The 20,664-nt window shown below is 27.5% G+C and overlaps 1 protein-coding gene across 3 annotated transcripts; it reads right to left on the reverse strand.

Annotated features, from left to right (window-relative positions):
* Positions 1 to 456: 456 nt before the first annotated feature.
* Positions 457 to 20,205, reverse strand: LOC112692796. Of its 3 annotated transcripts, none has more exons than XM_025567583.1 (9): positions 19,848 to 20,205; positions 12,605 to 12,683; positions 7,636 to 7,774; positions 7,407 to 7,549; positions 7,205 to 7,325; positions 5,739 to 5,870; positions 5,051 to 5,157; positions 3,008 to 3,370; positions 457 to 703 (listed from the first exon to the last, which is right to left on the reverse strand). In XM_025567583.1, exons 2-8 carry the CDS (start codon positions 12,654 to 12,656, stop codon positions 3,042 to 3,044), a joined length of 1,023 nt encoding a protein of 340 aa, XP_025423368.1. In that variant the 5' UTR covers positions 12,657 to 12,683; positions 19,848 to 20,205; the 3' UTR covers positions 457 to 703; positions 3,008 to 3,041. The 3 variants fall into 3 exon arrangements, with proteins under 3 accessions (XP_025423368.1, XP_025423369.1, XP_025423367.1); XM_025567584.1 differs by lacking the exon at positions 457 to 703 and adding an exon at positions 2,675 to 2,931; XM_025567582.1 differs by lacking the exon at positions 457 to 703 and having other exon boundaries at positions 2,675 to 3,370; positions 19,848 to 20,204.
* Between the last annotated feature and the right edge of the window lie 459 nt (positions 20,206 to 20,664).

Here is a 20,664-nt window from a genome sequence, read left to right on the forward strand (position 1 = left end):
TCTATTTCACTTTGAATGATGTCAGTGGCTTCTTATTTTTCCATTACTGACATACCTTTAAACTTTTATTGTTCTTAATATATATTTAAACAAAAAAAAAGTAACGAGTAATTTAGTAATAATTATTACAAAAAAGTAACTTAAATTACATTTGAATTACTTACAATAAAATGTAATTAAATTACCATGAAATAACTTAAAAATTAATTTCGTTACAGTAAATTGTAACTTTAGTTACTCCCAAACACTGATTATAGGCTATATTATGAAATATAATAACTATACTGCATGAATACTATATATACCAGCATAATAGCTAGTAGTATAAAGTATATTAATTATTTAATAGTTATTAAATAAAATAATAATACTTAAGATATTCAAAAAATACATAGGTGGATTTTACTTTTTATTTTTTATTTTTATTCATAGTACAGCTTCAACTACTGAGGTTATTAGCTTACAAGATTCGTACTTAATTTAGGTGTACTGGTTTCTTTTTTAATTGGTACCTATGAATTATGAGAGGTTATTAAATACAATTATACATATCAATATCTTTAAGAAACAAAATAATTTTGTTGAGTTTGTCTTCGTTGGGACTAAGAGCTTCGTAGATGTTCTCAGGAATTTCATGATTATTTCTTGATTCTGTGTAAGTTCGACAGTGGATGAGGATTTAACTTTATTATGACTGTAGGCACTAAAAATGTGTTACTATAATTATTAAAAATAATAGTACCTTAATCCATTTGAATTTTTAGACGATTTTTTCTCACTTTTAATTCCTTAATTTTTTTTTTTTTTACTTTAGAAAAATGTCAATGGATAACCACCAAATTTTAGTGAAAACGTACAATGATCATTTTTATGAATCACCATTGTTTTAATAATTAAGTAAACATTACATAATTTCTTGTAATTATAAAATAATGATTTTTCTTTTTTCTTTCTTTTACGAGTGAGGTATTTTAATAAACCACTATACAATTTGCCGCAGTCTAAATGTTGCCATTTTAGGCAGCTGCCTATTCTGTCAATTGGGAAATCCGTCTCTAGATATAACTCTGTATAAGAATGTTAAAAAAAAAAATACCTTTCTTAATTTCTAAAATAACATATTTAAGACTACAAGATTAATATTTTTAATAAAACTGGTAGTTGTAATAAAACTATATAAAAACATACTATCACAGTATTTTTTTCAAATATATTTATTTTCCATTTCAAAAACGAAAAAAAAAATAAAAATTATAAAAATAATTTTACTTAAGGAGTGCTTATTACTTAAAATATAATATGATACGTGTGTAATATTTTATAAGTATGTAAGAACGTTTGGAATATTTAAAATACAACATTTATTCATTATAATTACGGTATTCAACTTAAATATTTACCGAATAAACATATATATATATAAACATATATATATATGTATTATAATGTGCAAATAATAATGTAAACCTGTTGTATTAAAAAATAAAAGAAATATTCGACGACGTAAAACATCGTGGACAAATCTACATGTAACAATAACGTAGTATTGGTAATCATAAACATCACAGGCCAATGTAATATTATATATATAACGATGACAACTTTCACATGACGGGTATGTATAGATAGGTGAGTATGATTTATCATATTAATGGCAATAGTATACTATATTGTTAAATAATGTTACATTTTATTATTATTGTAGTTTTATTCTATGTACGGTTTACACTCTTATTTCCTATATATATTATAATTAATTCAATTTGAAAAATATATGATCATGTTCTGAATTTATAACGGTTGGCATCCTGTTTACTGACATTTACTATTGTACTAAACTAATATATTATTATTTGTTTTTAAAATACAGCTTGGGAGATAAAAATAATTTTCTAAAACAACTTCAAATACCTATAGGCATCGCACAAATAAAATACAAACATACATCCATATATATTATGATACTTAAGTGTGATTGATAGTACAGTTGCTATAAAATTAACATGACGAATATGCATATGTATTAAATTTTCGACTGAAATGAACCTCGAAACTTATATTTTTATTGCAGTGAAAACTCTATACAGCGGAAATTAAGAGAGTGAGATTTTAAGTCGTACATAATTAAGGAATAGCACAATTTTTTTGTATTTAACATTATACTAACAATAACCACATACTTAAATAAAAAATAAATGTTCTTATAACAACTACCTATAATTTATCATTATTATATGTATATATTGCTATTAACAGTTATATCATTTTTTAACATAAGTTCAATATAGCTTAACTGTGAAGATGAAACGTGCACTGGTTCCGTAAAGTTTGTACACTACCAAATTCACAGATAAGTCCAAAAAAGGAAATATTGTTGTACATATATTTTTATAAATTGTTCAAATAATAGTGAATGAGATTGAGAATTCTTAGAATATACATATTATATCGGATAGTAGATTTATCTCAAATACATTTTAATAAATATACCGCCATGGATCATTATCTAACAAAATCCTATCAAAATCAAATATCTTGAATTCTTAACAACATGTTAACGGTAACGTTTTTTATGTACAAATCGTAAAATCGAATAACTATAATTGTATTGCATTATTATAATATAAAATGTATATTATAATTGCATTCTATTGTATACAAATATAGTATTTATATACAATATACATATATATCTTTATTTCTATTTTCCACAGAATGTCAATTATTATTTAATTCTTAGGGGCTGGGTTTGTTACATATTATAGGGAGTTCACTGTTCAGAAGCTCTAAGTCTAAACTAGACGTGTCCGCGATTGATAAGTATCCACGAACAGAGGTTTCACTGTATAACTTATAATATAATATGATTTTCGTAAACCGCAGCATTTGTATGGTGGCTAAATCCATTTAATTTAATCGAACATATTAAAACTAAAAAAAAAAAAAAACCGTAAAAGTATCTCGGAGGGTTCCTAAAATGAAGTACTCAATGGTATCGTGAACGCACAAGTATATCGTGTTGATTTCCACGGTATGTAGGTTCAGAAGATGATTTTTGTCAACGCTAACAGTACAGGAATCGCCACGGCTATGGTGTTCGGTATATTGGGCCCGGGTCCAGCTCCAGTTTGGGCTAGTCCCTGTTGGTTGGGCTCGTCGATCACATTGCTCATGTAGTTGGTGTTATCTGGCTTCTTGGTAGACTGCACGGAGCTGCCGCTCGCCGATACCTGCCATGTCGGTGTGCTAAACGATGCACCCTGTAAGGTGTGCCCCCTGCTGGTCCTTTCGCCGCCTACCGTCGATGACCCTGCGGCGCTGGGCCAACCGGTGTTCTGCTCCGGTCTCCAATTGTCCTGCCGTTTCGTCGCTGAAAAACGAAATAAAATCAATACGTACGTTCTGCAACTATGATAAAAACATAAACATACATTTTATACTATAATTTAAATAGTAGTGATAGTCAAACCTCATATAAAATTATTTGTTTTATTTATACTATTGTAATCATGTTAAACATTTGCAAAGTCTCGTTTTCTTGCTATCTTACGTACTCATACAATGTTCGATTAAAATATTTCAGATGTGGTAATAAAGCCAATTTTGGGTTTTTAGGTTAACTGTAGTTATCTAGCTATATAAGTCCTTGCTCACCACGATGGCAGTGATTCCTTATTCACAGTAAAGCTCTAGATTGTGTTAAAAGATTTTAGGCCGGCCCAAAATATCCCCTTCATCTGTGAACTTGTATATTACAATTTAGAATATGCAGTTCTGTTATATATAGAATCTTTCTATGGCACCTTATCAGGGCTGGCTCAAGGGAGGGAGGTGTGCCCAAATACAAGGCCAAACACTTTCAAAGACTCCGTACTCTTTTTTGATCCACGGCCCTCAAATTAATTTATTTCGATGACCCCCGCTTCTTTAATAATATTATGTACCTAAGTGTATAATGTATATTTACTTAATGTATGAAATAATTTTATTCTTATATAATTATGTAATTTAATTAATCCAAAACACAAAAAAAAATTACAAAATTAGAATTTTATAAAATCTAAATATAAAGTTATGTAAATCAACGTATATAGTATATAACTTTTTCTATTACTGTTAAACTACATTGCTGACCCACTGATAAAATTTCCCCAGATTGCGCACCACAGAGTTAAAGATAGTTCTCGATTTCGATTGTTCTCCAGTTCATTATTTGTGAAAACAGGTAGTATTTACTCTACATTTTAATAATTACGTTCATTTAATGCAATTATATGTACACAACGCGAAGAGTAAATGGTTATCAATTTTTTTAGCTTAAACACGATGTTTATATAGTACTTATAACAATGTACTTTATTGGATGAGGTTACGAGTAAAAATTTAATGGATGCTCGTAAAAATATTGTCCAATTAAAACTGTAAAAATTGACCGTGAATCAAAAACTGTGTTGAATTTTAAATTTTATTTCAGAGTCCCGAGTATTACCATTATATATACATGTATAATTGGAACTGAAATGAATTATACAAAAATAACAGAATTTCTCGTCAATATTATTCATATATCGATGTTATTTTAACTTTAATTAATAGTGATTATATGTAAACAAAAATGTTTAGATGATAAATCGGATGGAAAAATTTCGAGTAGATAAAACTAATAAATGAACATATTGGCATACATGTATTATATATTACGTACAAATATAAGAATTATTTGATTATTTTTATTAAAGATCAGACTATACGAATAGATTCAACTATAAAAAAAATAATTTAAAGCAATATGTATAACATTGAACTTAGAGAAAACGAACGCCTTATTATATAACTAACACGAGAACGTGATAAACATTTAATTGATTTAAAATTTTATAATAATATTATAAATCATGTAGAACGCATATTATAAGACATTTATATAAATATTTATCGTTTAACGTGCATAAATGAAACATGCGATATTTATTATACGAATCGTATAAAAAACATGTTCAAGACGTACAAGAATTGTACAATTAGATTAAAATATTTATATAAATCTTACAGGACCACGGGGTAGGACTTGGCGCTGCTTTTTCCTTGTCATCTTGCCACCTATTAGTGGTCATTGCGTTATAATATTCATATCCAGGACATTCATCTTGATTAGGCCTGAAAACGATAGTATTATTAATTGTATTTAATGTTAATAATTCTGTATCATTCATGTGTTGCGTCATCGTAAATTGTGTACGGAAAACATATCCAGAGGTGTATTTTGACTTACTTCTAGGGGGAAGGGGGGGCGACTCAAATTTTTTTTTAATTCAGGCTCAACATTTATAAGTACAATTTTTGATAATATTTAAATCAGGTGAATCCTTAATATTAGTGGTTTTTTTTTTTTTAATCTAATGCCGGATCCATTTAGAATTGACTTTTGTGTAGTTTTTTTTAACATCAGTCTGTGTTTTGAAAGTTACGCTTGTGTTTTATTTGATTTCTCACTAAGTGATACTATACACCCGATAAAAAGCCCAAATCAGTATTCACAGCCACGCGTAATTTAATTTCGTTATAAAATAGTCCACATTAAAAAAATTTGAAATGTGTTTCTCACATATAATCAATTCTTTAAATACGAATTCAGAGTGGGGCGATTGTCCCTTCGCCCCTCTAAAATAAGCCCATGAATATATCGCGAATAAATGATTTTTCGTATACGCAATATGCTGTACATATAATATACTTACACGTAATCTATACATTGGCTGCGGAAAAATCCAAATGCTTTGTCCAATAACTCTTGTGTAAACGAATCATCGTCTTGGTTGCAAGTCCTTCGTGTTTGGTCAAGCACACATTCTCGGAATCTATGATGAGTGCTACAATAAAACATACATGTATATAAATATTGTTTCAATGAAATTATTGTATAATTTAAGTACGGAATAGAAAATGGCTCAGCCTAAGATTTGACAACAATAGTACATGACAACTTAATGCTGAACGACATATTTATTTCGTTAACGAAACAGATTACATATACATATACATCAATAAAATATAACCGAAGCGTATCATATTATTTTGAACCGTACTTATACCTACAAACGGAGGTGGTAAAATAATAATACATTATCAAAATATTTGAACAATAATTTAATGTTCATACGAACGCATTTCAGGGAACTGACCATTTTAACATAATAATGATAAAACACGAGAAGGACAACACAAAACACAAATATATAATGTAAAAATGATTAAAAATAAAATAGAGAAAGTATAACAAAATTTTAAATATTAAAATAATTCGCATAAATACAATAATTCTCAAATAATATAATAGCGGTTAACACATCGAGTAATGTGGCCAAATATTTTTTACTTACATTTAATTAAATTAGTTTAGTTTAATATTCAGTATGAAACTAATAATTCGAATAAGTGTGTAAATAATAATAAATCAATAAACATACATACAACCCTATAGGCTAAAGAGAATTACACTGCAGTGAAATTATTTCATAATTTTTCTTAGATATAAACTTCAGATTTCGGAACTGCATATGAATAATATTATAATTCAAATGATAATCGTGTTTAAGAAACAAGCTACGAAAATCTAATATTATTTATAAAATAATAATTTGAAGACATTGCTATATTTTCTAAATGACTATGGATTAGGTCTGTGAGAAAATATTGTTTTGGGCAACGGGTTTTATTTTTCTTACTTTTTGAATAATTTATTTTTAGGTAGTAAAACACCGCTTTGAACAATATGGTTAAATTTATAGTTAAAGTAATACGTGTAAATAAAATTATTAGGAAAATTGTATTCACAACTGGTTTTCAATAGATTTTCAATTTTATTGGAATAATTTTACTTAAGTAATATTAATTTGTGTATGTTTGTGTGTGTGAGTATACAACCAAATTAAAAATTAGGATTCTAAAAGATTTTGCGATTTATTCTGTTCAGAATATGTATGATGTTACATATATTATGAAATACTGAGAAGAAGAAATGTAAGTACTACTACACTATACCGTCGTTGCACTACGTACAACAAATATATAACGTTTCTTATACATTATATGTGAATATAATTAAAAATTATATTATATTCTTTAATACTTAATTTTGCAAGTTTTGTACTGAGCGATATGAGATGTAATAGGCTTTTATTTTGTAAATCGAATGTTTACTCACCAACAAATGCTAGGTCCGCTAGTTTCGTTTGAAATAAAACTTGCTAAAGATCGGTAATGTTTTCCACACCGTGAATCATCAAACAGTGTAGTTCGTAAACACGATGCGTGTTTCAAATATTCTATAATATAAATGATTATTAATTATCAATTATGCCTACATTTTTTTTTATCTTCAGAATTCAGCATTACAACCAACTAACCTGTTTGATATTGAGGTGATGTACACATCTTATGGACTAATTCAATAGAGTTTTCCACAGCTTTGTTAAATACTTTTCGTTTACTCTCCTCGAAACAATGTTCAGTGTATCTCTTTGTGCAATCGACAAATAGAGTCCAAGTCCTTTGAAAGAAGATAATACCAAAGCATTTACACAAGATAATAGTACATGTAATCGTGTTCAAATTAATTAAATTATATTGTTATACCTGCATATGTTATCGATATCTTTTAAATTTCCAGGGTAAATGAAATGAGGATCTTTCACTAGTGGATCAGCTAAAGAAATACAACGATTGTACTCTTCTTTACCACAATTTTGTGCGTAAATCATGTGAGCAGCTTCAGCTTAAGTAAATAATTAAATTATAAGTTGTTTTTCGTATATAAAATAAATAATTTTATGTTTTAAGACTGTATTTTATTGAATGATCTATGTTTTGTCTGTTAAACAGTTCAACATATTAACTGATCTTAAAACTTGACATTTTTAATATATTTATAAATAATTTCATTTAATATGCTTTAGTCATAATTATTTTTAAAAACAAATAATACAATATTATTTTATTTATTACGTTTTTGTTAATAATAACGTTTCATTTAGTGCATGATATACATATGATTACAGTTTTTAAAAGTAAACTAATAAATAAGAATATAAATAACCTATTTTCTAATTAGTGACCTACACAATATTTAAAAAGATATAAAAAATCTCATTGGTAATTAACTAAAGTTTTGTCATCTACATTAGGAATAATATAATATGTTAGAATTTTGTATTACAGCAAGAAGCTTAAATGATCGACGGAAAAAGTAAAAGGAACGAATAAAGAACAATTTTAGTGCTATCACCCAATGACAATTTACCTGGCTTAACATTGCAACGAAAATAATGCTTATATTTAAATCATCTCAGATATAAAGATCTATGTAGAACTATATAGTCAAGGATTTAAAGAAGAATGATGCGAATGTTAATAATTAAAACCAAACAATAATGCGGTACATTTTAAACGAATATAGTGAAGTTGTTTATAGAGAAAAACTATAGAGGGTAGGTTATTCATCAATTACCACATGGTTTTGTAGAATAGCTAAAGAAATTCCAAATAGTCTCATGACATTATGTGATTAACATCATTATTACAAATATAATGCCATAGACATAATGTAGATTTTTTGAATTTTTTTATTTTTATTGAAACTTCGTTAGATACATTTTTGGACTTACTATTTTACTACATATTATTTTAATTGTGTTTGTTTTAACTTTTATCTTATTACATTATTTTATTCTACTGCACCAACACATCAACACAACGTAATTATACATGTAAAAGTTATCTATGTCATAAGAATATATATATTGTTTTACATTCAATATCAATAAATAGGTATACAATTGGTGTATGTCCGTGCCAATTGTATTGCATTTTTATGAAGCATTGTATATATTATGATGTATATCTATACAATCCTATAGAATCATATAAGTGTTAAAATATTACATTGACACCTGACTTTTTGGGTACCTACTCTTATAATATAAGTTGATCGACCCTTGTCAAAATAACCTGTTTCGTTCATTTTAATAATGCAATTGTTCAAAAAGTGGGGAACTTTCAATGTATCGTAGAAATAAAACATATGACAGTTACAAATGATCTTTGATTTATTGCAGTTAAAGTTCATGTAATTATGTGTTTTTGAGCACGCTATAGGGGACGATGAATTATATTATTATTTCAAACGAAGTGATGACTCGAAAAAATAATCATATGAAGTGTAGTGCTCATTGATATGCATATTAAAATAATTTAGCTACTTTTACCTACATCCAGTGCCGGGTTAAGATGAACAAAGTAATTTTTTAGAGGTAGAAATTATAGCGCTCAGAATTTGTTATTTTCATATATATTATTTTCAAGTATAAATTGTATAAAATACAGTAGTACTTACAGCAATAAATACACTAACACATAGTCTTGTTTATTGTTTACCCGAATGGCTGTATTATAATTTATAACTATAAAATTATTAAATTTGATATTTAAATGTTATTTTAATTGTAATATCAAACTTATAATGATTTATTTGTACACTATCGAGTAGTTTTTATTATTATTCTACCATTTATTCCTCTTTCGAGTCCCATAAACCGTAATTTAAGTCTCGTCAACTGTCAAGTCATATTGACTGAAAAATAAAAGGACTTCATATTTCCTCACGGTGGTTTTCTTCAATTAATATGAGTGGAAAGCGCATAAAGTTCTGGATGGTGCTGAATCTTTATACTAAATTTTTTTATATAAATTAATATCAAAAAATTACTAATTAATTTATTATATTAAAACTACCGATGTTATGGTTTATTTATAAATATAGATCGATTAAATTATTTTTACGTTGTTGATGTTTATATATACATATATACATGTATATATATTTTATTATGATGAGTACAACGGCACAATGTGTGTGTAAAGGGTGGCATTTTAAAATCTACCCACAAGTTGCATATTCGTTCACCATATTCGTTTACCCACGCCTATGTGATATAATACAAATTAGTGATTTAATTCTTAAGTTTTTGAAAATTATTAAATTAACTTTTCTACGACCAAAGTTTCATTGTGTAGTATTTTTATTTAACAATGGAATAGGCTAAAGTAAAAAACTAATGTAAAACTTACATGATACTATACACATGTACAAAAACAATTAAAATATCAAAAAATCTAATTTAAACAGAAACTTTTTTTAATTGCATACAATGATTATTAACTTTTATGTTATCATAATGAGATATTTAAACATTTGGTTTTGTGTCATTTTTAAATCATAAAAACCACGTCATAGTTTAAAATAGTTATAACGAATGGGTGAAATAACGATAACCATATTAACTATGTAGTTATAAAAAATATTATTAAAATATGTATACGTCTTTTTTCTAGTTTATTTTATATAATATTATTACTAATATGTTATATCTAGGGAACGAATTTATATGCAAATGCATATTTTTATTAAAACGAGATATTTAAGATTCGATAAGAAATGTTTATGATTTAAATCATTCCTATTAAAATTATGATACTTTTATTTTACATATTTATACATATTTTGGTATAATTACATATTTTTACATATTTCACTAATTTTTAAATATTTTTAAACATATTTTTATCATTTCATCATTCATACGTCTTCTTCGTACGAAAATACAAGAAATTATTTCAAAATTAATTCCAGAAACTTTTATCGCTATTGGAAAAGCTCAAAATATTATGCAAAATGAAACATTGAAAATAATTTAATTTTAATTAAAAATAATTTAACAAAATTATTAATAAAAAATATGTCCCCAAATGATAGTATGCAAATTGTTGAATCAGCGATTAAAACTCGTAAGCGGACCAATGATGTCGTAAAAAAGAAAATTCATGCTGTTACAGAAAAAAATTCCAGGCAATATTGATTTTAAAACAATCAATGACATAATGAATGGCAGACAACCTTTTAAAAATTTAGAATTATCGCCTTCTGATAGTATGCACTGGAAATATGCTTTTATTACATCGGTTGATGTGAAACGATAATTTAGCCGCTTTAAAAATATTTTGATACCTAATAGGCGACATTTAACATTTGATAATTTACAAGATATTGTAATAATTCAATGCAACAAATCTTTTTGATAATTTAATAATAATAATCATTTTTTTTTAAAATTTTTTCCCCCCATATTTGAATGTTTTTAGCACATATTTTATAAATTATACTTACATATATATGTACATATTTCTGTATTTTTATTACATATAAATCCGTTCCTTAGTTATATCACTTTATATATTAATTGTTATTAAGCAATAAATTGAGATTCCCTTTATTTTTCATACCTACTACTCTCGACGATCGGGTTGAACTTTTAGAATTATTTTAGTTGGTTTATTTATAGTGTTATATCCCATATTATTATACTGTGTTGAATATTGATTTTTTTTTTTTTATGTTGTTTATGGTGTATTGTATGTATATGTTGGAAATCTTAGTAATTTTAAACATTGAAAATTATGAATATTACACTTAGTTACTATTATTGGAATCAACACTTTGATATCAAAATAAACTTGATAACTTATATACAAATAAACAAGTAAATACAAGTAAATACAAATATTTGATAAACCCGTGCATATTTAAACATATTTAAATGCTCATATGAATATTTTTTGGATCATATTATAGCGCTTATAACAAATATTTTTAGAACTTATGAATTTACTTAAGTTATGAGCCCTTGTTATATGTTTTATTATTTTTATTAAAGTATATATTTAAATGTTTATACTGATAGTATGTAAAAAAATAGTTAATATGGTGCATATTATTGTTAGAGGGTTTTTTATTATAAAATACAACACTATCAACATTTTAAATACATACCTAATATTATACAAGTAAAATTATTGTTTAAATTAAAGTTAAGACCAACCCATTCTATAGCTTATTTTAAAAAGGTTATGTAGGTTAAAAAGGGTTCAAGACTTCAGGTGACTCATTAATTTATGCAAAATCAATATAAATATATATTTTAGAATTACTTACATAGAATCATGCGAAACTTAATTCAGAATATTTATAAATACATTTTTTATTTATATTTAAAGAAGAATAGTTATTTCGATTGTAAGTCCTTGTTTACAAAAAAAAAAAAAATATGTTTTTCAATAACATTATTATATTATATTATATAATGATAAAAATTTGAATTTATAATTTTTTATATTCATTTTTGATTTGAAAATTTGAAATGTCACATATTTTGGTTCAGAAGCAGTAATATCTACTTTAAAAACAAAATCCAGACAAAATTACTTCAAGGAATAAACAACCATGCGTCATTGGCATTTAAGTTATCAAAAAAGTAATTTATTAAAAAAAAGAAAAAAGAAAAAAATATTAATGTGTGTACATCGTGATCAGAAGGGAAGGGTACTATGTTAACAGCGAAATCCACGATTTTCATTTATACCAACACGCAATGGTCAATTTGACCTATTTAAAGGACCTTTTGACTCAACAGTATTACATTACTTGAAAAAATGTATAAAGTTATACTATATACGTATATATAGTTATAAAAACGTTTTTTCAAAGGCATACTTGTTATTAAGGATAATGTGGCCATCAAAATTACAGTGTATGATTGCTTCATGATGATGATATCTTGGCAAAATAAAACCTAAAAAAAAAAAAATTACAAATTGAAAAAAAAATATATGGGTAATATAAGTAAAATAAAGTATACTAAAACACTAAAAGACCAAAACAATGACCTTGTATTTTTATAACTTATGTATGGACTTCTACGATTAGATCTTAGTGGTTTATAGTTAATCATTTAAATTATACTTATATATGTATTATATAGTACGTTGTATAGGTAACAGAAATATCTCAAATTTTATGTGCAACATTATAATTTATCAAAAACATTATATGAGTTATGAATATGACGAGTGATTTTTGATGTCAGATAAATTGATATAATTTTGGTTTACGATTGATATAAATACCGATATTAATCAATTAAAGTTATTATTTACTGTTCCCTGTGACAGGGCATAATATGGTTGAACACAGATACATAAAAATGTAGGCACAATGGAAGGTTTGGAGGGTTTAACTCCCCCATTGAGGATCTTTTTACATAATTTTTACTAGGAATATACCTAGTCCTCATTCTATAAAAATTAAACAGACTTGAAAATTCATACATAGTTGTTTATTTTTGTTTTAACAGTGCCAATTTTCTCGATTTGACGTATTTTTCTATTATTTTTCTATTCTATTTAATTTTCCGGAATTTTCCATCTACTGTCGATTATCGTTGTAAATGCAGCCATTGATAAAACGCATTTTAATTGACAAGTCAGCTGTTCAAGCTGTTCAGACATTTGTTGACATTTATTGATTTTCGATCCTGATATTTTTAATCATAGATACTCTAATGTGTATTTTTTTTATTTACTTTTTACTTAACATAACATATATAGTTCTGATCTCCTCATTTGGACGTTTCCTGTGCATGGGCCTGTACAAATGTATATGTCGTAGGCCATATGGAAAATTAGTTTTTTGCAAAAAGACAAGGCTCTTTGCAATGGGGTAGCCCGTTTGCGAACTACTTATTATTTATCCAAATAGACTGCTGTTTTTTAGGCTCATTGCATACAGACTAATTTCAGTTAGGCCTTTTAAGAACTACAATCATTTTATGGTAAAAACCATTTTAATTATTTTATTTTAAGGGTTATTGATAATAACACAGTACAAATATGTAACATAAATGTATAACATGTAACATTATTATTTATTAATAATATAAATTATATAATATAAAGGTATTTATTTATTGTTACATGTGGTTTTTTCGTGGCATCTTGAGCTACACAGTACATTGTTTTAAATAACTTTAAAATAATTTTAAGAAATAACGAAGAAACGTTCTCAATTTGGAGGGCAGGGTTATCAAAAATGTTTTTGCAAAACATCGTGCAAAACAAATAGATGCGCTTGTCGGAAAAACAATGTACTGTGTAGCTCAAGATGCCACGAAAAAACCACATGTAACAATAAATAAATACCTTTATATTATTAATAAATAATAATGTTACATGTTATACATTTATGTTACATATTTGTACTGTGTTATTATCAATAACCCTTAAAATAAAATAATTAAAATGGTTTTTACCATAAAATGATTGTAGTTCTTAAAAGGCCTAACTGAAATTAGTCTGTATGCAATGAGCCTAAAAAACAGCAGGCTATTTGAAAAATAGTAAGTAATTCTTAAAAGGCCTAACAGCTGTTAGTCTGTATGCAATGAGTCTGAAAAACAGCAGACTGTTTGGAAAAATAATAAGTAGTTCGCAAACGGGCTACCCCATTGCAAAGAGCCTAGTCTTTTTGCAAAAAAACTAATTTTCCATATGGCCTACGACATATATATGTATTGCCATTGGCAAGCAAATGGAAAACATAATTTCCAGTTATACTTTTGTAACACACTAAATTCGACTATTAATAGTATAAATGTAGGTTCATATAGTATGTATAAAAAATTTGAATTAATATATTATCTATGTATATGACAAGTGAAATAAATATATTTTGGTTACAGTTCACTGTAACGAGCAGACTAACAAATTGTTCACTTTATTTACCATAATATATACACGTGTATGGGGAATAGCCAAGAGGTCTAGTCCTCAATCCCCATAAATAATTGGTTACACCTAATTAGAAGACAAAGGAAACACAGAGGATAGCTGACAAAATTCCTTTCTTTAATAGTGAGACATGGCTGTTTTGGGAATTCTAATATTTTAATAACAATACCAAGAAACCTTTAATATAGTTAATTCATCTTTTATTTATTTATTTTTTATTTCGTAAAACATCAACGTTTTATAAGAATGGTGAATCATTAGAATATGTTTTTCAATTTTAATTTTATTATTTATATGTCTTCCGTTACTTATATAAAGTGAAAAAATATACTGAGTATTACACTCAAGCAGAGCCGAAAATAGGCCATAAAACTTTTAACCCTCACCGATTTCGTAATTATTTAACAACAAAAAGAAATTATTTAAATTAAATGACACATAATATGTAGAATATATGAATATATCTTACTTATTTATTCAAAATTTTGCCAAATTTTCAATAAAGAGGCCAGCGTGCATACGTTAATGGAGCCCTGCACTCAAACATGGTGAAATATCACCACACGCGTTATTGCGAAAGAACAGATGGATAAATGCGGTCACTAAACTATTTTGCTAGTTTATATAAACTTACGCTCATGTAAAAAAAAACTAGGTACAAAAATAAATTATAATATAAAACTAAATAAACAGTTCGTTTATTACATAATATATTATTAACTATCATAAATATTGTCGATCATACAGAATGATTCTATTTCCGATTTCCGGAGTTGTATTTGTGTAGAATGATTCATGTATATTATTCTGATCGTAAATCTGAGATTAAGTATAATAATTTTTTTCAAATTATAAAGTCGCTAAAATATGTCAAACGATAGTCAAACAAGGTTGCAAAAAATTTCAATATTCTAATTCTATCAGGGCTAGAAATTCATTACTAGAAAACATGAAGATCATCAATAATTTTATTATTTTTTTATCCTTGAAAATCATAAAATATGCAATAGTTGTTATAAAACTAAAGGCAAACGAGAAATATTTTATTTAATAAAACTCGCTTAGGATGCTTTCCCCCATAAGACGCTATTTTCCGTCGGTCCCTAGACATTTCCTACACTATTCAATGTAAAAACCACCTGTTAAGACGCTAGGTTTTTCTCTATATCAATGGATAAAACGCTCTTTTGTTTAGCTGATGATAAATTTTAGTAGGTTTGTGGAAATAAAAATAGAAATTTTACTTATTTACGTGTTTTTATTGTTGTATCGTTTTATTTTATTGCTATACCTATTTTATCATTAACTATTATTATTATCCAGTATTTTCTCCTACAGTTACTGCTAGTTTGCAACACCTAACAGAAATTCGAAAAGTATTATCCTCTGTAGAAAATTCTGAAGAAGTGTTGGGTTGTCTAAACAAAATAGAAAACTTTCTTGCTGAAACTTACTGTCAACATCGTAAACAAACAAATATACATCAATTTTTTAATAAACAATAATAAAATATTTAATAATAAATTTTTTTAGATTGAATTCAGTAGCAAAAAATATATGTACACATGTATGTAATTACATCTATATACATAATTTATTAGTGTATTGCCCGTTAAATTATGTTCAATAATAACAAAATTAACTCCATATTTCAATCACTTCATTTTTTTTTATTCCTGCATAAGACGCTTTCCCGTTTAAAACGCTCTAGAGAGCTTATCCCTTAAAGAGCGTCTTAAGCGAGTTTTACTGTAATTTAAATATCATTATTTTCTACTAATGTTGAAAACATCAAATGTTATCTAATAATTTATAAATTGTAACTTTTATCAATTTAAAAATATTATTATACAATAACAATATATTTTTGTAACTTAAATGTTTTTTTTCGACAGTTTACTCTCTAGCAATAGATAATGGTGATAAGCAAAAATGTTGAAGAACCCATATCCTGCTTAATTTCTACCGAGATAATGAAAAAAAAATGTGTCGATAAGTCGATCTTATCGCAACAAAAGTCGTAAGTATTTAAAAGCAAATACTTCATAGAAGTAAAACTACACAACGGCAGTATTCATATAAACAATGTGCAATAATATTATTTACTTCATTTCGCGGAAATAGGTATTGGTGTATTTCATTAGTTATTTAGCGTGGCCATTCGAATTCGGAGCTCTGTTCATCAAATTATACTTATGCAGCTGTAAATTATTTTATACAAATGGTTTCAAAATCAAAGAACGATGGTCAAATACATATTATGGAATAGAGTTACGCGTATTTGTATTTGCATGCTCGAAATAAAGAGGCCCCGTAATAGCGAAATGGGAATTTTTCGTATAAAACACAGCATTTGGTTCAATGATCATTGTAATATATAGTAGGTTAGGTACATTATCCAAATACACATAACTATATAGTTAAATAGCGACCGAATTGAAAATGTTTCTGTTATTTTGCACCGAACGGATGTACGGTTCAACGCTTGCGTAGGCACCTTATTTACATTATTTAGATAACGACGAAAAAAACTTCTAATAACTACGCAATATGATTTTTGAAATGTTTTAAAAAAAAACCCTATAATCGTATAATAAGGCGAAAATTTGGCAAAACGTATTTGCCCTAGGCCGCTTTATATACGTGACTCGTACAAATGAAAATTCTCTCGCGACGATTGTAGAAAATATAACAATAATAACACCGCGTAATGCGCCAACGACCGAATGATGATTTTCGGGGTTTTTAACATTACATCGCGTGTGTCCGGTACGTTTTACAACTAATACGAATCGAGGGGCACATGTACGGTATAATTGGTACGTCATGTTGTCATCGTGATCAACTGAAAAGAGACCTTGATCATATGTCCATCGCATACATCGTTCATATAATTATATTTATATAATGCAGCATACAACCAGAGAATGATACGATTTTTATTGTTTCATTGTTAACTGCAGGTTTTTCCGACATTTTAAGGGTTATAACCTTCAAAGGACAAATTTACAATAGAAATTTGTAGGATATCGGTAGAAATAGCTCTCTTACGATCAGTGCGTTAAAAAACACTATACAAATTTAACCAAAAATCACGTCAACGTGTATTGTTTGTTGTTCGAGCAGTTTAATACAATTTGAAAAAATGTATAATATAATAATGTACCTATAGTCATTTGAACAGGCGTAAATGGCTCATGTCCACGACCTTAAATCCTTATAAGTACACTTTCTAGTCCTATTATATTTCTTTAAGTGATCGTAAAAACACGTATATCATATCCAATATTATATTATATCGTCTCATAATTTACAATTTTTAGTTCAATTATTTTTTCGTTCATATTAAATTTTTTTGTCTTTCATGAAAAATGTTTATGTCCGAAACGTGTATTTAGCGATTTATAATATCTATGCATAATTCAGATATATATCCATATATTATATAGAGAATTTTCTACAAGATCTAAACGAATGTGTATTTAAAATGTTTTCACACACATCATTAATTGTTTGTCTTGTTATAAAAGTAGGTTGAATAAGTTATTGAAATCGCATATTTTGAAATAGCATACGGAACAAAATGATATTATAGGTAAAACATAATATGTTATTATATATATTATAGGTCAAGAAATGATCGATGATAAATAAATATTTAATTGTTTGTTCTATTTCAAGTTGTGCTTAATAATTATACGTGTATATATAATCGGAAGAAGTATACCTACGAATGTATATTATGTATAATAATACCTATAGTTCGAACGTAATCGTTGTTCAAAGTTTTGTTTCAATGGATCAATAAAAAAAATTGTTATAAAAAGGTGATACGAAAGCGTTTTATAAATTCGAGTTATCGAACAATAATTCCCTGTCAAGCCGAAACTGGTGCAAACTATCACGGTACCTGCAGTCGATAATATTATTTTCACGCAAGATTACAACGAGAATGAATATAATGACATGCCATTACCGCTGGTTTATGTTAATTTGTTTGGACGGTGTTATTTCTAACATATTAACACGAGAATACTGTAGACGAACACAAGTATATGGACTGAATGAAATATAGGTTTTTATTAATAATTTTGTCAGACTGTACCTATCATTTTTTTATTACCGAAAGTGAATTTAGAAATTGCGGTGAAATTTTCATACTACGAAGTCTCATGGGAACAAAAAAAATAAATATTGTAATATAGAGGAACTCGTAAAATAGTGTTAATATTTATTATTAATAATTAACAAAAATTAACAAATCAATAAATTAACAATTAATCATAGACTAACAGGGGCAAATGCGGGAAAAAATTTCGGAGGAAGGGTTTAAAAAAATTTAAAATATTCATAAATATCATATAATTGTATTGTATGCATCAATTTACAAACCACGGGAAACTTTTAAACAAATAGTAATTTTTTAATTTATTTATTATTAATACATTTGTAAGTCAGATAATTTATTTTTTGTTCCTGATATTTCAGGGAGGGAACCCCCCCTCCTCCTGCGTTCGCCCTTGTAGACTAACAATGAAGGTTATGATTCCTAAAAGTAATTTGTTGAACAGAAAATGTCGTTGAATGAAAGTTTTACTTTATTATTAGAATTATTTTACACGAAAAAATTATTATTGAACTCGTACTCCACCCCACGTTCCTATGTACTGCAGGATAAACGAGGTTCGTGAAGATTATAAAGCGAATATCATGTGTGAAAAAGAAAGACCAAAAACAAAATTAAATAATAGTAATTATAAAAGAAAATTCTATAAATTATTAATAGTTATGGATGGAGCAACTATAAGCGGATTCGCAATAGCTCTATTAAAAATATATGAAAAACATGATGTGACTGTATATTCATATGGTGCGCGAGTATAGAATTGGACGAAAAACGATAGTCTTTCGTTGTTGAAGACCGCATACGGTATACATGATTCATACTCGTGTTTAGTTAACACAATATTATAATGCAAATAAATCAGTGCAAACTATTTTGAAAATACTTGAAGGTAGAAAAAAGACTGAGTGTACATAACTCACGTTAGCATATATATCGGGTGGTAACATTGCTGTGCAAGTCTTTTAATAATAACTACTTAAGTGTGCGCCGGATCGTTGCGCGTGATATGGTGATGATATGGTCTATTGCGGAAATTTCTACTTACGACTTAGTTTTATTTTCGTACGATTGATCTCATGCGAAAATCGCGTTAAACGAACGCAACGCTTCCGCGGGACAATGGACAAGTATACAAGACGGTATAATTATATTTGTATTGCGGAATTGAATCGGTAGAAAATGTTTTGTTTAATTTTCGCGAATGATGATCGCGTAAAGCGGAACGTAGCCGTGACTGGAGTGTGTGCGGATCACGTGGACATCAAACTGAAACTGTAGAGTTGGGCTAGCGCATCCAAACCCACTGCAGGACACGATGCGGCGTGCAGTAGTTCAGTAGCTGCTTGCGTACACTATTGTGTATACCATGGTTATAGGTGAGTGCAGGATACACGCCGCGGACAGATTTCTCGCCGATTGGTCCGATTCGCCGCAGTCGACCACAACACTGCCAGACAACCGCAACCACAACAAAAACCGACACGCATGCGTCGTCCCTGATATTACGTTATACCTATGTATTGTCGTGCCGTGTAACAAAGGGTCAAAATACAACAAAAAAAAAAAAAAAAAAACACGCTTTGCATATTATCTTACGTGTATACTACATTTATAGTCATTGCATACAGAGTGACCAAGAGTATATTGTTTCTTGATGGAAATCTCTCGATGGATATTCAATTTTTTTTTTCAATTCCTTTTTTTTCCTAGGGTAATTTTACAGTAGTGGACCAAAATGTAACGTTAAGTTCTTGTTTTATCCCTTAACCAGCTTGGAAAACCCATTCTTGAATTATTCATCTCTGTATAATTGTAAAACGGTAATTTCATGAAACACAATTGGTTCTGACTTTTATGTATCG

This window comes from Sipha flava, unplaced genomic scaffold (assembly GCF_003268045.1).
Source record: "Sipha flava isolate LNK unplaced genomic scaffold, YSA_version1 76_pilon_pilon, whole genome shotgun sequence".
Classification (NCBI taxonomy): Eukaryota; Metazoa; Arthropoda; class Insecta; order Hemiptera; family Aphididae; genus Sipha; species Sipha flava.

Bases quoted from the DNA above. Each gene is read 5' to 3' on its own strand.
- LOC112692796 (XM_025567583.1), bottom strand. From the start codon at position 12,656: ATGAAGCAATCATACACTGTAATTTTGATGGCCACATTATCCTTAATA. The intron at 7,550-7,635 runs GTATAACAATAT...CTTCTTTCAAAG, and splicing joins GATATCGATAACATATGCAG to GACTTGGACTCTATTTGTCG. The intron at 5,871-7,204 runs GTGAGTAAACAT...GTTTTATTGTAG, and splicing joins AGCGGACCTAGCATTTGTTG to CACTCATCATAGATTCCGAG.